We start from the raw sequence: 16,733 nt of genomic DNA, 5'->3' as shown, positions 1-16,733 counted from the left end.
TACTGACTGTCGAGCAGTCATACCACACCCTTTTTATTTTTAGTTTGCACCTGGCAAGCACTTTAAAAGGAACAAACTTTAGCCCCTTAAGAAATGCACTTAAAGTGAAAATTAACAATTCAAGTGGTTTCTTTAGACTCTGCTCTGAACGATGTGCTCTTTTCTCTTTATACATGTTCTCTTGTTGAAATTATATAACTTTGATGGCCCACTCTACTGCCTTTAAGCAGACAACAGCTTTGCCTCTTTATATTTCCTCCTGTACATCCAACTGCTTCTTTGCAATGTACACCATAGTGTCCTAATGCTACTTTAAAATTAAGCATTTCCAGAACTCCCATGTATCCTGTTGTCGATGCCTGCTAATTTGCTGTCATCATTGATTCACACCTCAGCTTCACTTAATTCAGTCACTCTTAAGGGCCCTACATATGCAGAGATTTGTGCCAGAGATTCATAATGGGAGATTCAGCATGAAAGATTTCACTCTCTCAGATAATGGGCCACATACAGAGAGATTTGTGTGAGAGATTCATAATGGGAGATTCAGGATGGGAGATTTCAAATCTGTCACAAAAAGTGACGTCACTGAAAGTCTAATCATGACTGACCACAAATATTTCTGAACCTAGGGAGTTAAAGAGAGGTTCATGCAGAAATATAACACTTTGATACAGACCGCAAGAAAAAAACATGTACAGGACAGGATGACTTAAAAGATTTTACCACCACACACTACTGATTGCTGCCAATCAGCCCTCCCATTTCATTTATACAGAGTGCCCAAGTCACTGAAACGCCGGGTGGACTCTCACTCCTGCAAGTTCTTTCACTTTCATGTCACATCATGTGGCTTCCAGGCAGAGGCACCTTCAACCCTTCCCCTCTCCTTCCCCTGTCCACTGCTGCGGCAAGATCGCTCCCCCTGCTTCCCGGTCTCAGTACAGGTGTGACCAGTACTGACCAGCAGCTAAGGGCCGCTCAAAGAAGTGAGCCTTGAGCCAGCGGTATGGGAGACACTGGACTGGCAGCAGCGGAGCGTCAGTAGTGGGAGAGGAGAGGAGGGAACCAGCAACATTGTTAGTGTCTATAGAGCTGCCTGGCCCCTCCTCACACACACCCCCACCGCTAACTCACCTGGATGACCCCATCTCAGACCCAGCACCCGGTGCAGCTACTGTCCCAGCAAAAAGGATGCCCGGGTCTTCTGTACACAGGAGTCACTGAGCGTGGTGGCCCAGCGCAGGTCATGTGCTGGCCGAAGGTGGGAGAGGCAGGGCAGCTCAGGTGGCATCACACGGCTTTGGCAATCGTTCAGAAGGCACCACACACACAAAGATGTGCAGGGCCTTCTGAGCCACCACTAGAGAATTGACAAGCAGGGCTGTTATGTATCGGGGACCCACGGGGCCACGCACCTGCATCGCTGTGTGGGCTACACACACAGCAATGTGTAACCATTTTCTGAGTGATTTAGTAAAATTATGTAAAATCGCTCAGAAAGTGGCTGAATATCGCTCTGTGTGTAGAGCCCATTACAGTCCTGCCTTCTCAAGCATAACATTGTTAAAATACCTGTTACACACTTAGGACAAAACCAAAGCCTTGATCCTTTATCTTATTACAGTATCTCCTGTTATAAGGACTCCATATTACCATGGCACTCTAAAATATGTCCAGATAACTGCAGTTAGGTTTATATTAATCTTCTGCTTTAAGTATGATGCTTCTGCTAGAAGCAGGTTTTCACTCTAAATTCTGCTCTGTAAACAAAAAGGTGACTTTTTTTCCTCTCCTCGACTGATGCGCCACTCTAAAAACCACATTTGAAATTCACTAGTTCCTTCTTTTCACTTTGTCATCTTGTACATGGTGGAAAGAGTTATGTTGGAGGAGATGGGAGACAACAAAGGGGGTGTGAGTGGTGCAAAGTACAGTAGAGGGTGGAAGGTGAAACCTGAGATATTCACATGGAGTAAATGCTGCATCAATATAATTTGCTATTGTGTGACAGTTAAGTTTCTATTGTGTAGACATGTGAGGGGTCATTTTTAGCTTTCAGGACTTTAGCCTCAGAACCTTTAGTATTCAGTGTGCATTCTGATTGAGATCTATGGGTTCACTGTTCTCCAGACATCTATAATAGTAGTAATCTAAGAAACTGCAGGACTCTCACGCTGCAATGATCACCTTCAAAATAGAAATCTCACATAAAATGGATTGAGCTTATCCACCTCTGGTGACTGGGAACTCCGCATATTGCCTTCTCCACTGTATTGAATGACATTTATACATATAAGATCACTAAGTAAAAATAAAATAAGTTCTTATACCTTGATAACCTTTGTATATTGATGGCTAATTATTTTTTTTAAATTCAATGTTTTTTATTGAAATTTTTGAAATACAGTAAATATACTCCCCCCCCCCCCCCCCCGTGCGTGGACATTAAATGTAACAAGCACAAACATCAGATCTCGCATAGTTAGTAAATCAACATCCATAGGATATACATACAGTAAAATATAGTTGATATGTTAATAACAATGAGATACCATACAGAGACAAGAAAAAAGTTTTGCATTACAGGGTATGTGAACTACCAACGCCCAAAGGAGTCAACTGATGGCAGTAGTGAATATATAACTCACAGAGATATATGGTAAAATGCGACATATGCTAATAGCAAGGTAAAGACAATCTAAAAAAAGATTGTTGCAAGATCAGATGTCCGAGCAAACAGGGAATATAAGGAGTAAAAATATAGGGAATAAAAATAAAACTAAATTACCACTAACTAGAGTACTACCTAAACTACCCAAAGCAAAAAAAAAAAAAAGAACCTAAAACAAACCTCCCCAAAAAACCCCACCATGTATGACCTAACCCCAACCTAGGTATACCTGGATCCCTAACAGCCCACCACCCCCCAACTATACTACCCATCTCTAAAAAGAGATAAATTAGTGACTATCAGCTATATTAGCTAACCTAGCCTAAAAAGCTAATTCACCCCTTTCTCCCACCCCTACACTACAATACCTACCTAACCCCCCCCCCCCCTCCCCATATAGTGACCGGATATTAAGCGGATGGATTAACTGGGGCCATGGCTTGGTAATAATCAAAAAGTATAATCGTCTGTAGAGAACCCGTCACTCCCACCGACAACAGGATATCCTATTAACTAGCATAGGAATAACTGCACAATAAGAAACAGCTAAACTATTTCAATTTGGTCATGCCCACATTAAAAAAATATGTTCAGAATGTAAACATAAACAGGAGCTGTAAGGGCCACAGGATTGGTACACTGAGGCAGAACTAAAAACTTATAGTTTTAATAAGACAAACTGGCCGGGCTCTAATAGAGAAAATCAATAAACAAGACAGGACTGTCTCACATATTCATATCAAGCACAAGGATCATTATGCCAGCAGACATTGAAGGGCACAGGAGATAAAAATATTAATCCGGCCAAGCCTCCGCCAGCAATGGAGATATATATATATAGAGCAATAAAGGAAAGTCCATGTTCTGGAGGATATTCAGAAGGACAACCAGGAAGAGTAAGGTATGATCTCCACTGTTGTACAAATGTATAAATATGGTAGCATGATATCAAAGGAGTAACAACAGCAGACATAACAGACCGGCAGCATATATCCAGGAGATTCGTGGACTCATACAATGTACATGACATTGTCACAGGATGTGGGATCATATGAACGGACATATGAGCTGCATGGACCGTAGCATCATGGCCTTGAGGCATAGCTTCCCTATCCCCCATATCATCTTCAGCATAAGGGCAGGAGGCAGAGAGAACATCCCCCTGAACAACATTGAGCTTGTTGATAAGCCTATCAGCAGAAGCATGCACAGCCTGTAGTATAAATATGTTCCCCATGTCCATGTCCCTTATTAGAATGTGTCTAGTGCATATCTGTACGTGTGATATATATATGTACTGCCATTGTTGCTTGTTCCTTGTACTGATAACCCTTTGTATTGCAGTATGTGCATTGTTATTTTTAATGTCTGTAAAGCGCCTTGAGTCCTGTTGGAAAAAGTGCGCTACATAAATAAAACTTACTTATTTTAAGTCTGCAAACTGGAAATACTGGAAGTATGGAAACACTGTGTGCTTGTTGCTAACTATTTGGCAAATTAAGCTATCTTTTCTTTTCCATTTTTTTTAGTTGTCATACCAAGCAATGTTTTTCTTTTTCATTTTATTTCCATTCAATAATGCAATGGATCAATGCAATTGTTTCTGAAAGCATCAATTCACACTGTACGCTCTATTTTTACTAAATGAGCATTGCTTTACCACAGTACAATATGCTGATGAATGTTCAATATCTAAGAGTTGTACTATGGAATAGTTTGATATTACAAAATGCCATGTAAATATTAATACAATTTTGAAAACATAATGAAATCAATTCAAATGATTAATGCACAAGTATATAAGTAAAATTCTGCAATAAAGTTTAACTTATGGGATCCCACCTAAAGCTAAAGTTTTACTTTTGAGTTTTAGATATTTTAGTTGTACTTAATTACAGTACTAAAGTGCATTTTTATTATATTAGTTTCAATCCTGTATATTACTACATGAACACAAATATATTTTAACACAATTGGCTACAAAATATTAAATCACAGAAATAAATTAATAAAAACAAACCTAAAACTAGATTTGAGGAAATATCCCTGTGCATTTGTTGCACACAAATGGGAATCTTCAATATTTCTTGATTGTATATAAAATCATTGACTTACCAGAGTTTGGGTCAGAGTTTCCATCAGCTTCTGTCCTCTTGTCTGGAGAAGCTTGGTCATAGAATTCTTCCTGTGGCTGAACCAGAGGAAGAGGGTGTGAGATCATAGTTCCACTTCCTACAGGGTCATGGTCTCCTAGACCACTGTCACTGCAACTTTCTTGGGAGCCGTCGGGGAGATGGAAGGTAACGCGACGCTGAGACTACAAATAAGAGCATAAGAGGATACACTTATTATTCCTCTTCAATTATGTAGACTATTTTAATTAGGTTATTCCAAAATAAAGGTTTTACAAAAAAACATATATATAATGTTCTGTCCTAACACTCAGGACTTCCGGCTTGTATCTTGCTCAGGTGCCTTCATTAGAAGGTATGCAATCTCCAACAAATAGTCAATGTAGAGAAAAGAGGGATCTGAGACTTGATGATGTGGTGAAAACAAAGTTTAATTCATCAAACACTCCAAGTTTGTTTTCAACGCATCATCAAGTCTTAGACTGACGCTTTTCTGTACAGTGTCTCTCTCTTCTCTCCCTCCCTCTCTCTGTATATATATATATATATATATATATATATATATATATATATATATATATATATATATATATATATATATATAGAATAGCCAAACAACTGTCACTCAATTGCAATACACTGGGGTGATGTGAACTTGCCTGGGTACCTTCTCCGTGCTCCCGTTGCAGTGGGGCTACCAATGTACCATGCAGAAGAATGAACGTCACTCCAGGGCTTAACAAATGGTGATTTAATAAGGTCTTAAAATGATCGATTAGATGTGCTACAGTTGATAAGATGTAATTGTACCAGTCTCTTATTGTCCCTAGATCAATGACCACTGGGCACGTTAGTATAGGGAACATTTATGTATATGAGTATAACTTGGATGATGCATGACAAAATTGCTGCATCACATGGATGTCATTACAGATACAATAAGAAACCATTATTTTTGATTATTAATAAGACCTGGCAACCTCAGAAGCATGATAAGTGCATGCTGAAATTATCTAGTTTGAATAGGATAGGAGAGATATATCAAACATTCTAAAGCTGTAGAGAGCTGTAGAGACGTTGCCCATAGCAACCAAATAGATAGTAGATATATCGTAAGAACTTTATAAGTCAGTGATTCCCAACTCCGGTCATCAAGGACCTACAAATAGAGTCAATCTGTTTGTTTGATTAGTACCCCACCTGATTCACCAGCCATAAATACTAAAGCATTTCCTGTTTGGGGTGTTGAGGACTGGAGAGTAGACCTCTGTGATATATAAATGATAGGTAGAATCTGGTTGTTATGGGGACACCTAGACATGTCCTCTGTAGAACATCTGATACAGTACTTCACCCCAATAATGAGAACATCTATGTAAATGGTGCCTAGTCACACTATTTAAAAAAAAAATCTCATCTCTACAGAATTAGTTCTCGTTGTAAAATAAATTAAAAAGTACATACAGATTTAGGTTTCCTCTGTCCCTGTGCCATTGAAGAAGAACAATGAAACATTTCTATATACATATAATAGTGTTTGCTTAGTTATTGTGATTTTATCAATTGGGGACTCGGAATTATAGTATTTATCTGCCAGTCTATACCATGTACAGTATAATCCAATAATGGTCTGGTTGTAACATTATTTTATAAGAAGAAAGTGTAAATTATGTCAACAGAAGTCATAAAATGCTTAGAAAATGTAGCCATTAATTCAATATATTAGTGCAGAAAAAAAACTGGAATCATCTATAATGTAAGAATGACCAGAGTCACATTTATTTGAGAGAGAATCCAAAACTGCAAATATACACCAAAATATCTACAGAGCAATCTCAAACAGGATTAAGGGGAGGATGCAGGGCATACTGTACCCCAGGACCCCCATTGGTCAGCATGGCTCCCAGCCAGAGTGCACTGACACCACTAGATGTTCCTCTTATGCAAAATGTGACAGGACACAGGTTTGATGAGCTACCAATGGAGCTTCCCAACCAGAGGAATTATAGTAAATATCACATCAATCCCTTTCTGAGTGTCTGGACATTATGAAGACATTAGTTTAAATCTAATATATACCATTGATTTAAATTTAAAATACACAATCTATACATTCCAACATTACCTATTCCAGGAGGCACAAAGTGCTAACTACCTGGACTTCCTTCTTAAGTTATGATTGCTGTGACTGTGTTAAAATACCTTTCTTATCAATGAAATAGTTTAAAACAGGTGACACAAATTATATATTAAGTGCATTCCAGTTAGCGAACATTTGTCCCTGGAATGGGTCATGTCAGGAGATACAGTATGCACAATGTAATATAACCCCCCCCCCCCCATACACAGACACACACACCTTCCACCGGGGGCCCCCTGGCTTAAGTGCCCTGGCCACCCACTAATCCGGCCCTGGCTAGCTTGATATAAGGTAAAAACATTTGTTTCAAATGCATGGCACAGTGCACAATAAGATTTTCCTGAGGAGTTAACCATATTGCTTTTTTCTCATAATTTTGTGTCAAAACTTAACTTTACAATCTTGAATACTGAGGACTAGCACTGTTTTTTACACATAAGATCATGTATCTAATTAAGTGCAATCCCTTAGGCAACTACATCATTTAAAGCATGTTTCTTAAAAATGCTAATGGTGCTATATCCACAAGGATAACAATGACAAGCTGCTGTGAGAATAAAGATCGCTAGTCCCAATTAGATAAAGAAAAAAATATATGTATATGTGACACAGAGCTAATTTGGCAATGTTGTTGAGTTTAATTTATGAATGTGTGTATTTGAGGGGTGCTTTTTTTTTTAGAGCAAAACTTGTCCACATACTAAATGAACACACGTGTGAAAATTAGACGTTATTTTGCAGGACTGATTTACTTACAAGAGACCCAAAGAGAGGATATTTATGGAAATGTGTCAATCAGGACTCTTCTGTAGCCTCTAGGCACACTTTATATGAAGAAGTGGATTTTGATCAATTTTATGAAACATTTAATGTAGAATGTGTTATGTAATGATTAATGTAAGACAGAACTCAAGCTAAAACAATAATTACTTTAGGAGAAAACCGAGTACTTAGATTAAAAAGAGAGTGGATATTAGAGCGCTAGTACTGTACAATAAGCTTAGAAAATAAATGATCATGTTGTTTCCTCATGCTTGTTTCCAATTAGACGGCAACCCCTCACAACTATGAGAACACTGATTTATGTCCCCAATACATGCAGAAGGTGGTGAGATAAGTATATATCCACAAAGAGCAAAACTTGTACATTTATATTTTATTGATGAACTTTTCTGACCTTTAACAGTAATTTCTACTGCAGCAATTTTGTAGCAATATTACAGGAAACAAACAACCTGATATCTAATGCTATTGTGCAGGGGCTCCCTAGTTAATTTTCAAAACCATAGTAGTGCCCTATTGAAAATTTTGCCCCATTGTAGTGGGTTTATTTTTTTATACCATTGCAGCTTCCTCGTTTATATGATGTCACATTTTAGGGCTGCCAGTACACAGTATGTCACAGTGGGCCTAATTCAGACCCGCTCGCCAGGCTGAGCGATTATCGAACAACCGCACATGAGCATTGTATGCAGTGCGCAGACAAAAGCCGACCCATCTGAAGGTAGTAAGTGAATGGTAGCCTTCACTCGCTGCTCCCACTGTGGGCGTTTGGGGGTGTGCTGCCAGTATTTTCTGGTTGTTCCCCAGAAAATTCAGGCATGCCCTGGCCATTAAATAGGATATCATCAGCGGCCCCCTTCACACACACACACACCTCCGAAATTGAGTCCTGGCATAGTCAGTGTTGTGCGCAGAGGGAAGATCATTCCCAGAGAGTGCTTTCACAGGAGAGGAGGGGGGTGCACTCGGTGGTGTTGTGTTTAACTTCTCGCTGGCCTCCGAATACTCACAGACCAGCACGCAGGTCTAAAACAGGCCCAGTGTCCCCAATTCAAATTATGACATAGTGTTCTAATGTTCCCAGTTTATATTATGCAACATTTTAGTGCCAATTCAAATGATGTCATATTATACTACACTGTAGTACCTCCATTTCATATTGTGCCACATCAAAGTGACACAGTTCTTATTATGTAACATATGAGTACATTAAAATGAGCCATTCAGATAATAACACATAACAGTTCCCTCCAGTTCATGGTGTTCCCTATTACAGTGGCGTCTAGTTCATATTATGTCACATTTAGTGCCTTTTACCACTATAACATCACTAGATACTCCTCTCACTGAAAATGTAATGTCACACTTCAGGCTGCACAATGTACTGTAATAGACCCATTTGCTTAGCAGGGGGGAAGAATCTGGGAAATGAGCATGCTACTTTATAACCTGAGTCTAGCCCCCTCCCTAAGACTCTGAGCTCCATCGCAATGGCACCGCTAGCTCGAATTCTAGTTATGCCCATGCTAAATTTCACGTGTATTCAAATATGTTTTGATTAAAAAATATACTTGACTTTTTTCGGAACATGTCATCTAAAGCTTCAGAAATGCATTTCTGTGAAATAATAGCTTTTTACATCTCTCCATACAATTTTATGTTTTTCAAATAAAAGCTAGTATAATGAGGTCATGTTTCTATACAGGTCCTCTCTGCACCTACGTTGCTTGTCGATATCCACTACAGCAGCTTCTCCTGGAATTTATGTATTAACTAAAAGTTCCAAAAAGTCACAATTAGTTTTGAACAATATATCTCATGATGTATTGTAAATGACTGTCATTATTAACCAAATTAATATTATATGTAGTTCTGTGGCACACTTGTTCCATACCTCCCAACAGTCCTGATTACTGCAGGAATGTCCCGGTTTTCGGGGACATTCCCACATCCCTCCTGTGGCTGGCAGTGTCCTGCGGTGAGGGGGGGGGGGGGGCTGTTGGGAGTCCCCCCTGTTGGCTGCTGAGCAGCGGGGAATAAATGATGTGCACGCACACAGCATCTATTCCCGCTGCGAGGGGGCTGGGAGCATGGCTAGAGGCTCACGCCTCACAGAGCCTCTGGGTCATGCCCCCATTGCGTCAAAACAGGGGCATGGCCTTGTGGGGGAGCCGTGAGTATAGACTACACCCTTTAATTAGGCCACGCCCCCTGAAATTTTCCCTCCATCGTCTCCCGGTAAATTGGGAGGTATGTTGTTCAAAATATACTGCCTAAATTTAGATGACTTTGGAATTGTTGAGTTCTCCAGTTATTATGCTTGTTAGTATGCCTCCTAGTATACAGTACCTTGTTAAAAGTACACTATGATTTAATTTAAAAAAAAAAACACAACTTTTTCATATCACCACTAAAATGTGTAGTAGATTTGCTGAACAAATATTGTGGAATAACTGTTTGCATTTGGTAATAGAGGGAGTTGGGAAGAGTGAGAGAATTGTTATCTAAGTATGGATGTCACAACTCCAGAGTGTTTGGTTGAATTCCATTGGTTTAGGCATACCTCCCAACACGACCCTCTCCAGGAGGGACACATTGCTCTGCTCCTTGACTTTCCTCTTTATGTATGATTACCATCACCTGTGTTGAACAGGTTAATTGATCAGAAAGGTGCTTCAATACAGGTGATGGCAATCACACATTAAGAGGGGAAGTGCAGGAGCAGAGCAATGTCATGTTGGGAGGTATGGGTTTAGGGGAGGTAGAAACTTTTCACCATGAAAAAGGTTGAATGAAACAACAAGTATAGCTTAAAGCTAGCTCAGTTCATTTACCAGGATAAGATCAGTTTTATTCAAGTGGATAATAGGGGTTATTCTGGTTCACTCCTTCTGACAAATTCCTTCTTAGATGGACAAAACCATGTCCATTGCAGGGGGCAGATGTAAAATGTGTAGAGAGAAATTGATTTGGGTGGGTTATTTTGTTTCTGTGCAGGGAAAATACTGACTGCTTTATTTTTACACTGCAATATAGACCTCACTTTGAAGTAAAACCCCACCCAAATCTAACTCTCTCTGCACAAGAAACATCTACCCCACCTGCAGTGCACATGGTTTTGTCCATCTAAGAAGGAATTTGCAAGAAGTATTAAACCAGAATAACCCCCAATAAGTGAATGCCCAAACATAAAATTTATAGCAAAACTAATATGAATTATGTCAAGGAAGTATAGACACTTGTCAACTTTCTAAATGACTACCATCTTGATTATGAAAAGTTGTTGGGCAAGGGTGGCCAAAAGTGGGTGAAAGTAACATCAAGTTGAATGAGGTGGGACCGAAAGAGTGTGTTTTAGAAAATTCAACTTGGCAACGCACCTGGGACTACAGAAAGCACAGCCTTCTGAAGTTAAGTATAAAAAATATTGTACTCTTGTACCTAGTAGAACCCCAGAAATCTATGGTGCCAAGTCTGGTTTGCTCAGTAAGCTGCGAACTACGCAGCTTACTGAGCACATGAGACGCTACCCCGCCGAATACCGGCCCCCCACCACCGAATGCCTCCTCCCGCATTCGCAAGCCATTCGCAAGGGGGAGCTAGACATGCGCATAATTGACCTTGCACAGTCCCCTAAATATCAAGAAAGGGCTGAACTCATTATAATGTGAGTGACCCAGAATTACCCCTATGTTTCCTAGTCTTTCATGTGTAATATAGCAATTAAATAACCCAGTCAGGCTGTCAGGAAACGGCTGGGGTACAGTTTGCCATTCAAATGTTGTTCTTAATAGTGATAATAGACTTGTATATTTGTACATAGGGGTTGATATGTCAAGCAGATTAGCTAGGGAGCATCTTAACTACAGTATGCTGTATTCACACTCATGTATATCCAGATTAGATACCCTGTAACATGCATGCTAAAACATCATTAACATGTAAATGCTGTATTAAATTTCAGATTTACAATTTGAAAATAAAGAGGATTAAAGATATTTTTTTGGTTTTAAATCACCATTTAAGATAAAATAATAACATAATAACAGCTCATAATGTTTCAACACTAGCCTCCAAACTTTCAAGCGTTCCCTGAAAACACACCTGTTCAGGCAAGCCTATCATATTTAAGTTCTACATGCATAACCCTCTGAGGCACTTATGTATTATATAGCTTCCCTTCTGGACTTGTAACTTGGTGGGACTGCTATGCTATTACTGGTGCCTGTCCTTGTGTTTCCCTCCTATATCCCTATAGCTTGTAAGCTTTAGCAGGGCCCTCTTACCTGCAAGTCTGTCTGTTGTTACCCAGTTTGTTTTATCACTGTCTACTACTGTAAAGCGCAACGGAATCTGCTGCGCTATATAAGAAACTGTAAATAAATAATAAATAAATGAGAATTGCTTACAAAAGAGGACAGTGCCTTTAAAGTTACGTATCAGCTTGCAAGTATACAGTAAATAGTGAATGATTGTGTAAAAGTGTCTTAAAGAGTATTCTAGGTAATGTATACAGTGTTGATTCAAAATTAAAAAAAGGAGAAAAAAACCTACAATTTCTGCCAAATAGCGTAAAGTTAATTTGCTTTGTTCGCATTAAGTTCACTTTCATTTTTGACATTTGATATACTGTATTGCAGAGCGCAAAAAACACAACCTTCAAATTCCAGAGCAAATGCCAATTAACACCGCAAGAGTTTTTTCTTTAATGAATATTGACCTATGAATGGTCTGACAGTTATGTGATTGTGTGAATGTTTAACAAGATTGACACTGAATGTGAATGAAATAATTTCTGTGTACAGTATGCTTGCTTTTTGTCCCCAGAGCTTACTTATGAGTTGCTCTGGAATAGTTGTCCTAAGCATCCAATATCTCAGGTTCTGTAATCGAATGCATGCAGAATTTATGAGGTTCGGAGGAGAGACATGACAACATATTGTGGAGTTTTCTCTGCTAATGTTAAAGCTCTAGTGTTGATTTTTTTATTTTTGCTATACATTATTTAGTTTGCTTTCCCAGAGATTCAATACTTAGATCAGTAGTCTGAAAACAGAAAAGTCAGGAAAATGCTGCACATAGCTTCTTAAAATCTTAATGAAACCTGTTGCTGTTCTTGAATTTTTTTTCTGAATATAATATGAACATTATTAAAACTGGATCCATATTCTCATTTTTAGAGTTGTAAGGGAGACTCTAAAATTCATCATAGCTAATTGCTCCCTCTTAAGTACTCATATAAGTGCACAATTCTACATCCCCATATCCATGTGGTTCTCAAAATAACAGCCTCTAGTACTGCTTATTACAGTCAATTATCCTTAGAAACCAACACAGTTATCTGTCTGTGCAGTATCTCTGGGGTGCTTATTCAGCAGCTGTAATTGAAGTTGTTGGTGGGTATTGCTTTTAGTAGATGAGGCAGAATCAGTCTCATGGTGTGGATAAATAAGGGGTGTGGGAAATAATAACTTGAGCATTGGAATAACACTTAAATATTTTCAAAGTAATCTTTAATGATTACAATAGACAGTTATTGAAAGGGTTGGATGCAAAATTCCAGCAAACAGTGGCCCTTATTCAGATCTGATCGCAGTACAAATTTGTTCTAAAAATGGGTAAAACCATGTGCACTGCAGGTGGGGGCAGATGTAAAAAGAGCAGAGAGTTACATACAGATGTATCGGGATTCATCTTTGCAGGTGATGGTGATGCCGTAGCCGACGGTGCTGCCCTCAGTCGCCTGGTGCCCACACCGGGCGACCGCACCCCCCGCAGCCTCCTCGGGTCCCCCCCAGCACTATCGAGCGGGAGGCGGACAGTATTGCGTCCGCCTCGCCGCCCCGCCACCCGGATACTGAGACGCGCGTGCGTGGGGGACGCACAAGCATCTCAGTCAGATAGAGCGCCGTGCTGCTGTGATTTTGTGATTTTGAGCCTTGGGGAAGGGAACCTTGTTTCTTCCCTCCCCTAGCAAGGTACTAGCATCTGCATCTGCAGTAATATACAACTACAGTCATGTTGTGTGTGATTCAGAATCACCCCTTGTATTGGCAAGTGGACACCTGACAATGCAGTGTGTTTATGTGTTTTTAGGTTTTTGATTTTCAAGATCCTTAAAACACATGGATGTTTTTACAATGAGATTTGGAAATAGGTGTAATCACATGATATGGTTACTATTATAAATACTAAATATAACCATCACTATTGGGTAGTTGTAATGGTTTCATCTTTATTATTAGAATGCATTAGTGCTACCATAGTTGTTTCTTTTTAGGAATAAAATATAACCTTAATTGTGTGGCTCATGTAGCTGTAATCAATGGGAAAATGGTGTTGGTGCCATTTTCCAGAAGATCTGCACATACGCATTAGAGAAATCATCAGACATCTTGCACCATAGCTGTGCACAAGGGTTGTGCATTATGTTATGATGCCTGAGTCTTAGTACATGTGCCAGTGAGCTAGGGGGCACCTATATGGAGAATGCACGTGTACCCACTCCTACCTTAAGATCAAAGCCTTCTTTTTAGCATATCACTTTAGCATTCATATTGCACTTTCTTTTAGAACTTACTTGTTGCTTTAATGTCTGCAGAAACAGGAGGAGGATGCAAGGAGAGATTATGAACAGTACAGGAGTGGTCACCTAATTGCTCTATATTTACTGGGGGAAACCGATGCATCTGTCATTAGGTATATCTTTTATGGTGTCTCAGGGATAAAGATCTCATTATCAGCATACATCTCTGCAGTGTATAAAATAAGCCAACAAATAATAAAAATTACACTGTACACAGGGCCGGCGCCACCACTAGCCAGCTTTAGGCGCATTACACCCCCCCCCCTCCCACCTGGTGCGCTTCGGTGGCTTGCACCATCCCTGACTGTACAGCACTCCAAAATTGATTCTAGTACCTGCAACCATAGCCTCAAAAGGGTGAAGTGAGAAATTGCATAGTGAGAAAGCAGATTGCATTTATTTGTATCAGATATAAAGCCAGATGTGCACATATGGGATGCTTAGTCCCACCCTCGACTCATGCGGGGTTGTGAAAAACTGCTGCTAATGTTAAGGTAATAGCAGCAGGTGTAAAAAAAAATGCACGCATGCCATGTCGGTGCCATGATGAGTGTCGCCACACTATCTGTACTTTACATGGCCATATTAATCAGTTTATGATACCAATTATATTTCATGCCTAGAATATATAATATTGTATATTATGTTGTCTGCATTTTAGGATTTATTAATCATTTGTTCTAAGAATAAATGAATCATATAATGTTGCCTCATAAATATATTCATGTATTGTTTTGGCACCTTAATTAAATATTAAGGCCCACTTTCATATCTCCTGCGCTAATTCTTGAAGTCTATGCCCCCAAAGGTTCTGTCTTTTATTCTCTTCTCACTTTACACCTCCTCCCTCTGTGAGCTTATAAATTGCATTGGCCCCTGATACAACCTTCCATCCAAATGTACCTCCATTTCTGTGTACCACTTCTTTCCCATGTCATCAGCTGAATCTCTGCCATGTCCTCCTGTATAAGACAGCATTCTATATTTCAAAATCTGAACACAACATCCTTCCCCCAGCCGCCCAAACCCATTTCTTTCATGCTCTCCCTCTATGTTGCAAATATCTCACTATCATCTGTTCTGTCATTCCTATGTCTGGTTGTCACTTTTGACTCTGCCTTTTCTGTCACCCCACACATTAGTCCCCTTCCTGGTTTTGCCATTTAATCATTTGCAATTCTGTATTTATAGAATCATGCTCATCACCATCCTTGAAATGAGTCTTGAATTTGCTGGGTACTTTAATAAACTAATCTCTGGTTTTCTTCTGGTCCCTGCTACAGTCAATCCTTAACTAGTCTGCCAACCTCATTGAAACTCTCATCACTACTTCTGCTGACATCTCTGCCAGTCATTCTACTGGAGCTCTATACAATTCAGAATCAAATTCATACTTCTCGCTCTTACCTACTTTCAAACACACAATTCTAGTTGCATGTCCTCACATACTTCCTCAGGCCCTCTGTGTTCTGCTGCTGACTGTCACTTCACCTTACTTCAGATTCTTACATCCACCCCTGCATACAAGATTTCTTCCTTGATCACTTTCAACCTTTGGAATACCCTTTTATGCCCGATTAGGCTTTCGTCTATGTTTCCAGCCTTCAAGAATGCTCTTAAGATTTTTATTTTAGCTTTCCATACCTCCAAATTCGGGAAATTGATACCATCCTATAATTTCTCTACTATGTCCAAAAATATTCAATAAAGATTATTGAACATTGTGCCAATATTCTCCATTGTATCTTCTCTAGAGTCATGCTTATGTGAAATTGTTATTTTGTTGTATTAGTCTAAATTAGTTTTTTATAAATTATATGCAGTTACCCATGTACAATATTAAAGAACCCTTGTGGCGCTTTAGAAATAAAAGATAATAATATTAATAGTATGAAGTAAAATTATAATTTTCACATTTAACAATTACATTTTTTTTAGTCTGAACAATCACATTGCATATTGCATTTTAAGCTTCTACCAAGTATTAAATCCAGCCATTAGACAGTTTGTCAAATGGATTTATATCAAAAGATATGGAGAGGGCGCTCCGCAATGTGTTGCTATGCCAAGTACAGTAGCTGCTGTTACGATATAATGGGAGTAGTAGCTCCCCCAGACAAAAGCATACAAGAAAAACAAGAAAATTGTAACAGCGCTGGTCACCGGATTTAAAAAGTTAATACAATTTATTATTGCAATTGCATATATACAATAAAATAAGAATGTATAGTACAGGTTGAGTATCCCTTATCCAAAATGCTTGGGACCAAGAGCATTCCGAATAAGTGATTTTTCATGGTCCCTAAGCGTCCATGGAGTCCTCCGGCGTCCATGGCAGGCCTTCAGCTTCATCTGTTGCGTCTCCAGCGGTCCCAGGAGTGCCGGCATGCCTGGGAACTCGCGCAATGCACTCCTGGG

The 16,733-nt window shown here is 39.3% G+C and overlaps 1 protein-coding gene across 4 annotated transcripts in view; it reads right to left on the bottom strand.

The window, feature by feature from the left end:
* PCDH9 (protocadherin 9) overlaps positions 1-16,733 on the bottom strand; it is a 1,856,774-nt gene that overhangs the window by 407,505 nt on the left and 1,432,536 nt on the right. For 2 of the 4 annotated variants that reach the window (XM_083168883.1, XM_083168882.1), the window contains exon 5: positions 4,790-4,991. The exons of 1 other annotated variant lie outside the window; for it this stretch is intronic. In XM_083168883.1, the coding sequence (XP_083025009.1) occupies positions 4,790-4,991 (202 nt within the window). The remainder of the gene's footprint in view (positions 1-4,789; positions 4,992-16,733) is intronic. One more of the 4 variants, XM_083168884.1, reaches the window with a different exon arrangement.

This window comes from Crinia signifera, chromosome 2 (assembly GCF_055691185.1).
Source record: "Crinia signifera chromosome 2, ASM5569118v1, whole genome shotgun sequence".
NCBI classification, from domain to species: domain Eukaryota; kingdom Metazoa; phylum Chordata; class Amphibia; order Anura; family Myobatrachidae; genus Crinia; species Crinia signifera.
Note: the sequence above shows the minus strand (reverse complement) of the source record. Positions and strands in the feature narration are given on the sequence as shown.